General features: G+C 42.6%; 1 protein-coding gene across 6 annotated transcripts in view; it reads right to left on the bottom strand.

Annotated features, from left to right (window-relative positions):
- Fnbp4 (formin binding protein 4) overlaps nt 1-10,134 on the bottom strand; it is a 31,033-nt gene extending 20,899 nt beyond the window's left edge. For 3 of the 6 annotated variants that reach the window (XR_012438513.1, XR_012438514.1, XM_074045568.1), the window contains exons 1-5: nt 9,755-10,131; nt 8,751-8,843; nt 2,164-2,300; nt 1,699-1,885; nt 19-166 (exon numbers count right to left, since the gene is read on the bottom strand). Coding sequence is in view for 4 of the 6 variants with exons in the window: in XM_074045568.1 (XP_073901669.1) it covers nt 19-166; nt 1,699-1,885; nt 2,164-2,300; nt 8,751-8,843; nt 9,755-10,061 (872 nt within the window). In the remaining 2 variants the exon portion in view is untranslated. Of the gene's footprint in view, nt 1-18; nt 167-1,698; nt 1,886-2,163; nt 2,301-8,750; nt 8,844-9,353; nt 9,596-9,754 lie in introns of those variants that run through there. The other 3 variants (XM_020180041.2, XM_074045562.1, XM_074045552.1) reach the window with 2 other exon arrangements.
- Nucleotides 10,135-13,438: the final 3,304 nt, after the last annotated feature.

Here is a 13,438-nt window from a genome sequence, read left to right on the forward strand (position 1 = left end):
TCTTCAATCTATCCTTACCTGGGCTGATAATGCTGCAATCCCTGTACCTGGGTGGCAAGATATTGAGGTAACTCCCAAGTCACTTCATTTGTTTGTGTGTTCCAATAATAGTAGCATCCCGTGTTCTCATCCCAGACTTCTTGCCAATCTCCCATCTCAATTCCGACTAGAAGAAAATAAAATTTTATGAAGCACACAAAACAGTTCTGACAATTATACCAAGTCACCTCTAAAGCTACCACAATCTAACACAAGGTTTCTCAAATTCAGGGTATTTAGAGACATCCCTGGTATCTACTCACTAGATATAACACCCCTGCACAGTAACAACCAAAAGTATCTTAAACATTTCTAATGTCCCCTGGAAACAACACCCCCCACAACCAGTTGAGAACTAGTGGCTTACGCCTATAATCCTAGTTACATGGGAGGCAGAGAAGGGAAGGATTGCTGTTTGAGGTCAGCCAGGGCAAAAAGCTGGCAAGACCCCCATCTCCAAAATAACCAGAGCAAAATGTACTAATGGCTCAAGTGGTAAAGTGCCTGCTTTGTAAGCATGAAGCCTTGAGTTCAAACCCCACTCCCACAAAAAACAAAAAGCAGTTTGCTATTCCAAAACTGTATTTTGAACCCCCAAATGTTTTAAATAATGGATTTTATTATTCACCTGGCATAATCTGCTACTGGCTAAAATGGCAAGCATTTACTTTTCTTTTTTTTAAGAGAGAAAAATTAGCTGGAACACACTTGTGATCCCAGCACTTTGAGTTCAGGGCAACCAAGGCTACCTATCAAGTTCAGGTTACATATCGAGATTCTGTCTCAAAAAAATAAATACATACATTTTAAAAAAATCAAATTAAAAAAATTATTCAGGCTGAATGAGTGGCTCAAGTGGTAGAGCAACTGCCTAGCAAGCATGAGGCCGAGTTCAAACCCCAGTACTGCCAAAACACAGCGCCACACTAGCACCACACACATACTGAGTACACTAAAGCGTGCATGCACATACACTTGCAAATGCAAAGATATATGCCAAGATGAATAAAAAACAGCCAGAAAAAGAAAAAAAAATATATTCAGGTACAGTGGTGCACACCTGTAATCTCAGCTATTTGAGAAGCACAGATTGGGAGGATCAGTTTAAGACCAGTTGGGTCTGACAGAGTGACTCAAATGCTACAGCACCTACCTAGCAAGCATGAGACCCTAAGTTCAAACCCCAGTATACACAAAAAGGAGGAAAAAAAGATGAGCCTGAGGGAAAAGGTAGCAAGACCCTAGCATGCCCATAATGTCACATACTTGGGAGGTCCCCAACTAAACCATCATTATCTCTAACATCTTCCAAATACAGTAATTAAAAGGCGAGAATGCAAAAACCAGTAACTAAAATATGTGGGCTTTCACCTTTTTTTTTTTTTTTTTTTTGGTGGAACTGGGGGTTTGAACACAGAGTCTCAGGCTTGCTAGGCAGGTGTTCTTACCTTTTGAGCCATTCCACCAGTCCTTTTCTGTGATGGATTTTTTGGAAACAGGGTCTTATGTGGTTCTTCTGATCTCTGCCTCCCACACAGCTAGGGTTAAACAGGCATGAGCCACTGGCACCTGGTGGACTTTTGCATTTTAGAACTCCACTGCCTAGCACACCTTTGAGGATTGCATTTAGGACATCTTTAAACAAGGGATTGTGCTCACCTCCTGCAAGTGAACACTGAGTATCATACTGCCATTCTGGTGTTTGGGTTGAGTCCGTCCCATTTGATGTAGTGGAAGAAAGAGCAGATGTGGCTGCTTCCTTTGGCTCCGGTCGGGGTGGAGTTGGAGGTGGAGCAGAAGCCTCCTCAGAAACTGCAGGCTGAGGAGCTGTTATGGCATCAATCTCCTATACAATGAAAAGAGCAACAAGAAAAATTCTATGTGTTCAATTCAAAGTTCTCAGCACAAAACTCTCCTCTTCCCATTGCACAAAGTTTCCCAAACACCTCCATTCTCCTTCTTACTGTAACCTTTACAGTAAGGGAGAGAAAGGAGAAATAGGGAAAAACAAATGGAGATAGAGGGAGAAAAAGGGAGTGACAATGAGACCAACAAGCAAGGTGACCAAGACCTAGGTCCTAAGTGGCTTCAACGACTAAAAACCCAAACCAAAGCAGCACTAACCGCTAGGAAGTTGGCCAGTGTACTATCAATATCGGCTGACTGGTTTCCATTTGCCTCTTTGGATTGTGCTGGTTTTTCAGAAACATCACTCTCATCATCATCACTGTCAGCATAAGCACCAAGTAAACATAGACCGCCTAGGAACAAAAAGGAGAATCCTAGTAACCACAATGCCAAAATGTCTAAGAAGTACCTAAGAGAATACATACATACCATGATTCTTTAGCCAAAGAGCTTACATTGTGCTTAACTTGTACATTAGAACATAAATTCAAATAAATAATCCCTAAACTGGGGATAGGGGTGTAGTTCAGTGTTACAGTGTACACTTATACTGTGTGAGGCACTCAGTTCAATCCCTAGTACAAACTAAATAATTAAAAAAAAAAATTACTAAACCAATCCAGCACCAGTGGCTCATGCCTGTAATCCTAGCTACTCTGGAGGCAAAGATCAGGAGAATTGCGTTTCGAAGCCTGGCCAAACAAACAGTTCAAGAGAGACCCTGTCTCGAATAAAACCCCACGACAAAAAAGGGCTGGTGGAGTGGCTCCAGGTGTAGGTACTGAATACAAACCCCAGTACTGTCCCCCGCCCCCCTCAAAAAAAAAGAAAAAAAAAAAGCTACATGTAGCTAGCTACTTGACATCTTTTCAAAATACACAATCATTGAATCTCACTCTCTCAAAATTACGCAGTATTTGTTGATTAAGATGTCCACCTCAAGCAACTAAGTCAATTAAGGTGTAGTAGTTGAAACAAAGAGGTCTTCAAAGTCAAAAACAAAGCACTTGGTCTTCTTATCCTAGAGATGACCCGCTTTCAGTCTCATTGAAAGCGTATTCCTTTCCTAATAAATTTTACTATCACTTTCACTACATTTCTGCATCTTGCCTAAATTCTTCTTGCAGGATGCAAGAACTGGGATGGCTGCACTGACCTTTCCGTAATGTGACTCATATCAAATACATCTATTTCGGCACAAGGCTGTAATATAGAACTACATTCCATAGATGAACCCATGGGTTCACCTAAACGTAAACATAAAGTTGGGAACTGGTGGCTGATGTTTGTAATCCTAACAACTCTGGAGGCTGAGATTGGGAGCCTGGCGAAATAGTTCACAAGCCTCCCCCATCCCCCACAATCCCCATCTCCAAAATAACCAGAGCAAAATGGACCAGAAGTGTGCCTCAAGCCAGAGTGTCTGCTTTGCAAGGCTGAAGCCTTGAGTTCAAATTCCAGTCCCATCAAATAGAAAAATAAAAACAAAACAAAAACCTTGCACTGCAGTATTTAGGAAATTTAGGAAACTTATATTTTTTACATAAAAGTCTTTTAGAGGCAATCAGACAATCATTAGGTTATTGACCTTAATTCTGTTTTGGTAAAAGGACCCAAGTGGTTTGATCCCCAGACCCCACCCCCACAAAGATCCAACCAGGTGAGCACAAATCATTCAAAATGCCCCAAAGGGTACTTTCTGAAGCTCTCAGGCCAAAGCTCCATATACTAATTTTTCCTTCATCTAAGAGCTTTTCTGGATTGGGGGAGTGGCTCAGATGGTAGCACACCTGCCTAGCAAGTGTGAGGCCCTGAGTTCAAACCCCAGTACTGCAAAAAAAAAAAAAAAAAAAAGTACATTCTCTCTTAACTTCTAAAATTTAAGTGTATACATTGATAAAGAGGAGGCATGAATTTGGAATATCACAAACAAATGTTCACAGTATTACCATGTACAATGGCTTAATAATTAGAAAAATCAACAGAAGCCTCACATGAACAAGTATTAGACTAGTACTAAGGTTTCTACTTAAAAACTGGGGAAGAGGGGCTGGAGGCATGGCTGAAGGGAGAGTGTGTCTGCCAAGCAAGCTAAAAGCCCTGAGTTCAAACCCCAGTACTGTCCCCCAGCAAAAAAAAAAAAAAAAAAAAACCCTGAGGAAGGAAGGCCTTTCTCTAGGCTTTTGCGTTGTGTTTTTGTTGTTGTTGTTGTTGTTTTTGGCGGCACTGGGGTTTGAACTCAGAACCGCACACTTGCTAGCAGGTGCTCTCACCACCAACCCCTTTTTGTGATGGGTTTTTTCCAAAATAGGGTCTCTCAAACTATTTGCCCAGAGCTGGCTTCCAACCTCCACTTTCCTGATTTCTGCCTGGAGCCACCAGCACCCAGCAGTAGTCTTTTTTTGAGTGCTGACTCCTCAGGCCTCAACATTCTTACTTTTCAGGGATAGACAGAGCCTCTGAGCACCACTCAAAGATAGAATAATGTAATAAACAATTCCTCCTACAATACTCTTCATATCACATTTCTGACACCAGATGTATGGAGTATTTTCCCCCTCCAAGCAAGCAATCAATTTTGTGATGGACACCCTGCTGGGTTTCTTCTAATTCAATTCAATTCAGTTCAGCTGGGCACCCATCCTGTAACAGCTCACTGTAATCATAGCTACTCAGGAGGCAGAGATCTAGCAAATTTCAGCTTGAAGCCAGCCCTAGGCAAATAGTTCTTGAGACCCATCTCGAAAATACCCAACACAAAACGAGGGCTGGAGGAGTGGCTCAAGTGGTTAAGAGGGACTGCCTAGCAAGTATGAGGCCCTGAGTTCAAACCCCAATTCTGCCAAAAAAAAGAAAAAAGAAAAACCACAAAAAAAGGCTTACGTGGTATACAGTGCCCTACTTAGCAAGCGTGAGGCTCTGAGTTCAAACCCCATACAGCCAAAAAAAAAAAAAAAAAAATTCAATTACCTGGTATCTGCAATCAGTGTTAGATTTCCTAGGTAGAGCACTCCATCACACAATACTGCCCCCACTTCCAATGCCAACTGCAAGGCCCAGATTGTTTTATTTGTGCTGACTGACTTAAATTCAAATAATTTGGTAAAGCAACTCACAGAGCTTGCTCACCAGAACAGTACACTTATCAGTGTATTCTAAAGAGTATTACAGGCTGGAGGTGTGACTCAAGTGGTACTTACCTGGCAAGAACAAGGCCCTGAGTTCAAATCCCAACACCACCAAAAGAACAAAATGAATAAATACATGATTTAAAAAAAAAAAAGAGTATTACAAGGAGCCAAACTTGGTGGCTCAAACCAGTAAACACACTCAGGAAGCATAGATCCACAGGATTGCAATTTGAGGTCAGTCCAGGCAAAAAGTCTGAGAGACCCCATTTCAATCAGTATTGGTAGCAGTACTACCAATACAGCTACTGGTACAGTTAGCATAAATAGAAGGACTGCAGTCAAGGCTGACCTAGACATAAAGTGAGACCATAAAGTTCAAACCCCAGTACTATCAAAAAACCAACCAACTGAACAACAAAAAAACCCACTAAAGCAAAAAGAGTTGAGGGTGTGGTTCAAGTTGGTAGAGCTCTTGCCTAGCAACAGTAAGGCTCGGGTTCAACCCTGGTACCATCAAAAAAAAAAAAAGAAAAAAGAAAAAAAATTTTTTTTTTTTTACGAGAGAAGATGCATAGTGTGTATGGGAGAAAGGACCCAGCCATTTCACGTCCTCTCCAGGCATACCCTTCAAGAGTCTCCCCCGTGCTTTCAGACAAGTGGAAGCACTCTTTACCTTCCAGCCATCACCCCATTTTTTGGAGACAGAGTCTCCCCATATAGCCAGGCTGGCCTCCAATACTAGAATTTGCTTGCCTCTGCTTCCCAAGGGATTACAGGCAATGGCTACTTACTATACCCAGCTCTTTACCCTATCCTTTGGGTTTTTATAGAGGCTTTATGACATACATATGATTAAACCAGTGGCTACTGGTGATCAACTTAATCTTCAACCCATTTCCTTTCCCAGAGATTGAGAAGCCCACTCCCATTCAAGCCCATCCTAATCCTGCCAGCCCCCCCACCCCAGAAGCTACCTAGGGGCTGCTGTCAATCAATTCATTAGCATACAAAGATATTTACCACTTAAAAAAAATCACAGGGATTTTAGAAATTTTTTATTTACAGGGACAAAGACCAAATACAAAGGGATGGGAGTGTAGCCCCATGGTAGAGCCCTTCCTTGCCTACCAAAGCAGGTCCTGGGTTTGATCCCCAAAGAAACAAAACATATATCTCACAATATCACAGTGCACACAATTTGAAAATCAAAAAACGACACACAGCAGTAAAGTATTTCTTAGGTACATACTGACCTTCCAGATAAGCTTCAAACAGTCAATTATGCCTTAAATTTTTATTAACTCATAACAAGGTTTTAACAGTGGGTTTAAGTCTTTTAAATCACAGACAGTATTAACAGCAAAATACAGAGCTAGTGGAGTGGCTCAAGTGGTAGCACCTGCCTAGCAAGCATGAGTACTGAAGGAAAAAAAAAGAAGATAGCTACAGACCCTCTCCCAGAAAAACACTTTGAGCAGCAATTTCAGGGAATTCACGAACCTGACAATCATACTGAAACACATTAAGTACTTATTTCTCAAAGATGATTAAATACTTTTGTGATCTACTGATCTAATAGAGCCTATTTTGAATTCTTCTTTAGGTAGTTTCAACAAGCATATATCATAATTTTTCAGTATAAAATTACTAGACAGCCAAGTACAGTATAATTCCAGCACTCAAGAAGCTGAGGCAAGGAGGATATAGATGGAGTTCAAGGCCAACCTGGGCAATATAGGGAAATGCTGTATCAAAAAAAAGGTGTAGGGGGTGCAAAATCCTGTAATCTAAAATAATTTTAAAAAGAAACAGTAAATTCTTTTTGTTTTGGTTTTTGGCAGTGCTGGAGATTAAACCAGGACCCTGAATTGTCAAAGTTGCCCAGGTACTCTATCACTACCACTGCGCTGCATTTGAGTCCTCTTTTTTAAAATTTTTTTTTTTTTCAGCATTGATGGTTGAACTCAGAGCCTTACAAGGCATGTCCTCTCTTACTGTTTGTGGCACTCCTCGAGCCCTAATTTTTTTTTTAAAGTCAGGTGCAGTGGTTCACACCTGTAATCCTAGCTACTCAGGAGGCAGAGGTCAGGAAGATCACAGTTCAAAGTCAGCCTGGGCAAACAGTTCACAAGACTATCTTGGAAATACCCAACACAAAAAACGGCTGTCGGAGTAACTCAAGTGGTAAAGCACCTGCTTTTCAAGCATGAGACTCAGAGTTCAAACTGCAGTACCACGAAAAAACAAAGAGGGCATCCCATTATGTTGCCCAGGCTCAAATGAGCCTCCTTAGCCGCTCCAGTGCTGAGACTACAAGCACATGCCACCTGCTCTGCTAAAACAGTAGATTCTTGCTACTCTTAATATTGGTTACACACAACCACGAAAATGATGGAAAATCACCTTTCTTTGGTTTTTCCTAGACAAACTTTTTCCTCTGCATTATCGACTGGTGGGTAAGAACTGAATAAACCTGATACACTATTATATTGCTAAATGAAGTTGGTCTAAATTTCTGTCCCCAATGTAAATAAAGACCTGACACAGGAGTAAGGGGGGCATAGTTAAAGTGGTAGAGTTCAAACCCCAGTAAAGCAAAAAACTAAACAAACCTGACAAAGGTCTGGGGATGTAGGTCAGCGGCAGAATGCTTGCCTAGTATGTGCAAGGCCCCTTGGTTTCATCCCTAGTACCGTAAGTTACACAAAAATCATGTAACTTGTCCTAGGAGTATTTAAATTCTACACTCTTCACAATTCTGGAATACTCAAAAAAAAAAAGGTACCACAGTTCTGAAATTTCAATCAATTTTTAGTTTTTCTAGCCCAGACTTTTTTTTTTTTTAAAAGGGGTAACTGGTGGGAAGAGGACTAAACATCTAATCTAAGTGTCAAATAGTACAAAAAGTATTCTAAACCAAAAACAAAATTACTACTGTGTATAGGATATTTAGTACTCAGTATTAAAACGTATTTTTTCATCTTTCAAGACATACATATAGTGGAGAAAACATTCTTCCACTTACTGTGTTCAGAACTTTGTATAGGGTTACAAGATCCATCTTATAAATGAATGAAGCTCAGTCCAATTAATGTCTTCATTCACTGAATTCTTACAGTGAATGTTAGACTGATGATTTGAACCCAGATCTGTCAACAAAACTGCTGTTGCAAACATTTTTCTGGGCTTAAAAGTATTTCATAACAGTAATTTTCAGCTCCACAATATGTGCTAGGTATCAATCAAGGCAGTGTGTTAAGAAAGGAACAAAACAAAAAGTAAAACATGGGTTGGTGTCCCTAAAGAACAGCAAGTAGGTAGAAGAGCCAGAGGAAAAAACATTAGCAGAAAAGTTAGAGAAAAAAGAAAGTAGTAGAAAATGTTTGGTATTCAGAAAAAAAAGCAGCAACAAATTTTGTATTGTTTAGTGTGTGTTCATCAGGAAGCCCTCCCAAAGACAGTGATTGAGGTGCTAAGCATCAAACCCAGAGCCTTGTGGGTGTTAGGCAAGTCCCTGACCCCAGAAAGATTTTAACTTACATTTTACGTGAGAAATATAAATTAGCAACAACATAAACTAGTCATCCAACAGCACCCTATGTATGGATTCTATTTGAACTCAATACAAGGCATTCTAGAGAAGATGTAAAAGAAACAACAAAAAATCTATACCTGTTGCTCTTACGGCTGTGGGTCTGGTGGTCATGACTGCTTTGGGAGGATTCGGAATGACTTTGGGAACCTCCACCACCACTTCCTGTTCATCTGTATTTTAAAAACGAACAAGAGAAAACTGCAGTCAGGCTGCGGACCAGAGAAAAAACTTAAGAGGCGACAATCAATCATTAGTTTGACCTTTCAGATCTAGATTTCACCAACTTAAAAAGAGGGTGTATCACCCAAATTGGGGGAATGAACAATAAGAACTAAAATCTTCCATTCGCTTAGTGACTTCGGCAGTAAGAACCGAACCCTGTATCTGAAAATTACGTCTGTAGTATTTAAACGTAACACACACAAATCAATCTGCGGGTTTCCATATAATATGCACCTTCTGAGTCAGTGTGCTTGTGAACACCCGAAATGGTCGCAGCTTCCTAGCGCCTACAGCAGCGTTGTACAGTGTCTTTGACTTCTTAAAATTATTCTCTATTAGTTGTTCGGGGATGAGGGTAGGTTTATTGTGATTTTTCCAGCCATGCCAATACTCGGGAACCCACAAGCTCCACTTCTCTAGGAATTTGGGGGATACTTGTTAGTTTTGGGGGGACTTACGCTTTTCCTGGACTAAAAAGGGCTTGTTCGCTTCTAAAAAGTCTCTATCTCCATTCGAACTAGAAGGAAAGGAAGCAGGTGCGGTGTAGAAAAGGCCAGGTTCCACTGTCACAGGCCCCGCACGTGGAACTCCCCTCTTCCTTCCGCGCTATCGAAACCGAGGGGGACGTGTAGTACACTCGGGGTCCCCGGGGCGACCCCTGCCCCAGAGGTGGCGCCTCCGGGTGGGCTGGGGCCGGGCGCGCTGCTTGGCCGGCCCCTCCCCGCGGCCGGGGCCGGGCAGGCCTGGGAGGCGGACCTCGCCTGTGCGGGGTTCTCTTCCCGCCCGGACGCCTAGGCCGGAAGGCCCGAGCTCCAGTTTCGGACGTCCCAACTAGGGGCAGGCCCTCGCGCGCCCTCACCTTCCGAAGGCGAGTCGTCCGTGGCCGCGGCGGCGGGCACCGCGGGCGACGTCGTCGTTGCCACCGTCGCCGGGGCTGACTGGCTGGGCGCCGCAGCCGCTGTCGAATCCGGCTCGGTGTCGAGTTCCGGATCGGGATCCCGGCCCGGCGTGCTGCTGCGAGGGCCCGGCGGAGAGAGCTGCAGGATAGGCCTGCGGCCGGGTACCGCCCGGGACTTCTTCCCCATCGCGAGCCCGAGCGCGAGCAGCCAGCGGCGGAAACTGAGAGGGGCGGGCGCAGGACGCCGCGATGCGTAATCAATATTCATGCACCAAGGCACCGCCTCCTGCCAGGATCCGCTTTTAACCGGCCGAGCCCGCGCCCGCGCGGCTGCCAGGCGCCTCGTCGCCCTTGCGGCTGCTTCGTCCTCCTACGGAAGGACGGGCTTTGCTCATTGCACTAGGCGATTGGCTGTCTTGACTCGGAGAAGCAGCCGCTAGCCAATGGAAAAGGGAAATGAATGGGAGTCGAGCCAATAGTGCGCAAGGACCTGCGTTCAGACCGACTTCCCCGTAGAGATTGGGTTACACCCATGCGTTTTCTGCGGAGTCTTTTCTTTACAAACGTGTCCTCCATTTTGTCGCTGTTCTTGGGTAACAGTTCCATGTTCCTTATTCTTAAGGATGCTGTGGTGCTTTTTTGGGGGCCCTCCCCAATGTTCCCTTTCGTTACTATGGCTTGCTTTGGATATAGTATTGAACATTATAGACGCTAGTGGGTCTTTTATGCTTTTGTAAATTCTTAGAGGAGTACAAAGGTGATACTTTTATTGTGTTAATAGTAGGAAAAGTGACTAGACCAGGAAAACGTCCAGATTGTTTAGCTGGAATACAAGAAACTTACCCTTACCCTGCTTAACTAATCTTCCTTTAAGACTTCTTCCTGTGTCTCCAGATCCAGCCACTTGTAGCTAGTACAAAGACCTTAATGGAGCCGGTGACATTGAGCTCCTGAGTTCTGAGCTTAAGTTCTGATTGGGTTTCCCGAAGTAACCGCCCTGCCTCCCAGAGGCAGTGACATCCTGACCTAGGAATGACCTCGTACAACTTTACCTTCCCTCCTTGCTTCCAGACCCCCCAACTAGTCCCAACTAGTACCGGTGAGGCGCATTGTATTCCAAAAGAACTAAAGTTTTCTAATGTATTCAAGCAGAAATCTGGGGAACATGTATGGGAATGGATATTAGGGATGTGGGATAATGGTGGAAGGAATATGAAGTGGACCAGGTTGTTGCTCTGAGCCCTCTAAGAGATTCTGCATTCAGTTCAGGGAATTGGGGAAGACGCTAACACTTTGGTTGGCTGAAACATGAATCAAAAGGGGGCCCACTGTCAGTAAATTGGAAATGCCCAATCTCCCTTGGTTTTCTATGGAGGGATTTAAAGGTTTAGGGAGACTGGAATGCTAGAGCGGTTTTGTTGCTTAAAACTTATCAAACTGGGAGAGGCCAGAAGACATACTTTTCACCAATGCTTTGAGAAATAGACTTTTTTTTTTTTTTTTGAAGGGAGTCCCAGCATTCCTGAAGAGTTCCATAATTTCTCTTTTCTGTGGGTGGGACCTTACAAGGCAACTGCAGTCACTCTCCTGGAAAACTTAAATGTATGAACAAATGGTGGCAAGGGCCAAATGGTAGTATTCAACAAAGGCAAGGAAAATGTAGATACTGTAATGGGCAGCAGAGAAAGCAACAATCAAAATAGTATGAATAATGTATACCTATGGTGTTGGCTAGTGAATCATAACATTCCTAGAAGTGAAATAGATAGGAAGCCTACTAAATTCTTACTTGATCTGTATAAATGTAACATGTACTGAGCATTTACTATGTGACTAGGTGTCAGTCACTGAGCATTTTACATTTAGAATTGCATTTGATTCTCACAACAACCTTATAGAGTAAATATTATCTCCAATTTTGAGTGTACCCTCCAATTGATTGCTGAATGCACAATCCACAAGAGCGGTGGCTTGTCTGTTTTCTTTTTTCTCTGTGTATGAAATGCCCTTTCTGGAACATGAGAAGCATTCAGCAATTTTTTTCTTTTTTGCGGTACTGGAATTCGAACTCAGGGCCTACACCTTGAACCATTCCACCAGCCCTTTTTTCTGAAGGGTTTTCTCAAGATAGGGTCTTGCAAACTATTTGCCCTAGCTAGCTTCGAACTGCCATCCTCCTGATCTCTGCCTCCCAAGTAGCTAGGATTACAAATGTGAGCCACTGGTGCCCGGCTCTCAGCAAATATTTTTGAATGCTATTCAAACTCAGACTGGGGATGTGACTCAAGGGGTAGAGTGCTTGCCTAACAAACTCTCAAGTACCAAAAAAAAAAACCACACACATAAATATGTATATATATATGGAGAGAGAGAGAAAATATACATGTACATATGTATGTATACAAACTTGCAATAAGTTAACACAACTTCTGTTCTTACCTATGAGACTCTGTGTGTCTCAGGTTTAGGGTGTCTTGTGTACAGACTCCCAAAATTTCTGAAAACTTAACAGCTAGAAGCAAGAATTTGCCAGTTTGAAGCTGTTAGCAACTTTCTGATTTATTTCTCAGAAAAAGAGGCAGTAAATATGGTAGCTGTGTATAGGAATTCTGAAGCTAAACATCTGGATTAAATCTTGGCCAGCACCTTCTAGATGCTGTCTTTGACAGATTTCTTAACATCTGTAAACTTGTTTCTGCAACTGTAAAATGTGTTGGTAATCATATCCCTTGGGATTGTTGTGAGGTTTAAATTAAATCATCATTTTAAGCTTTGTGTACTGCACCTAGAACAAAACAAGCAGTGGTAGCTATTATTACCATAAATGAGTGTTTTGTTTACACAAATGTCCAGGTACTATTAAAAAGCTGGTTTGTGGGGGAGAGGAGTGGGGGCGGGGGGCAAGGGGAGAAATGACCCAAACAATGTATGCACATGTGAATAAATTAATAAAAAAAAACAACCAAATTGAGGTATAAACTAAACTGAAAATGGATAATAATGTGAAAGGCTGTTTTCGTGGGGGAAAGACATCTGGGGTGTGATCGTTAATGTTTATAACAAGGATTTCCAATCTTAGCTAATTCATAGAGCCAGAGAGCATTAAAGCAGTATAAGAAACTGAGTCAAGCTGGGTGCCAGTGGCTCATGCATGTAATCCTAGCTACTCAGGAGGCAGAGATCAGGAGGTTCAAAACCTGCCCAGGAAAATAGTTCTCAAGACCCTATCTCGAAAGTAACCAACATAAAACAGGGCTGGTGGAGTGGTTCAAGTGGTAGAGCAAGTGTGAGACCCTGAGTTCAAGCTCCAGTACCACAAAAAGAAAACAAAGCCAAACCCCAAGAGGTTATCTGCAGAGGTAGACTGTTCACAGAGGTCCCAACTTCAGCAGGTTAGGATGAAGTTTTATGGGTAAGTTGATTTATCTAAATGTTATCATTTATTGTTTCACATCAAAGTGGGTATACTTTGATGCAATTCAATTCTAACTACTTGGAGTTAGCATCAGACTCCACACTTCTGACTAGAAAGCCCACTGAGTCTTCGTAATTCCTTGGACCACTTGGAGAATTCAGGAAAGTGCTATACTTGATTACAGTGTTGTTATAAAGGATAGTAAGTGGGATGAGGTCTGGGAGGGAGCT

Source organism: Castor canadensis, chromosome 1 (assembly GCF_047511655.1).
Source record: "Castor canadensis chromosome 1, mCasCan1.hap1v2, whole genome shotgun sequence".
NCBI lineage: Eukaryota > Metazoa > Chordata > Mammalia > Rodentia > Castoridae > Castor > Castor canadensis.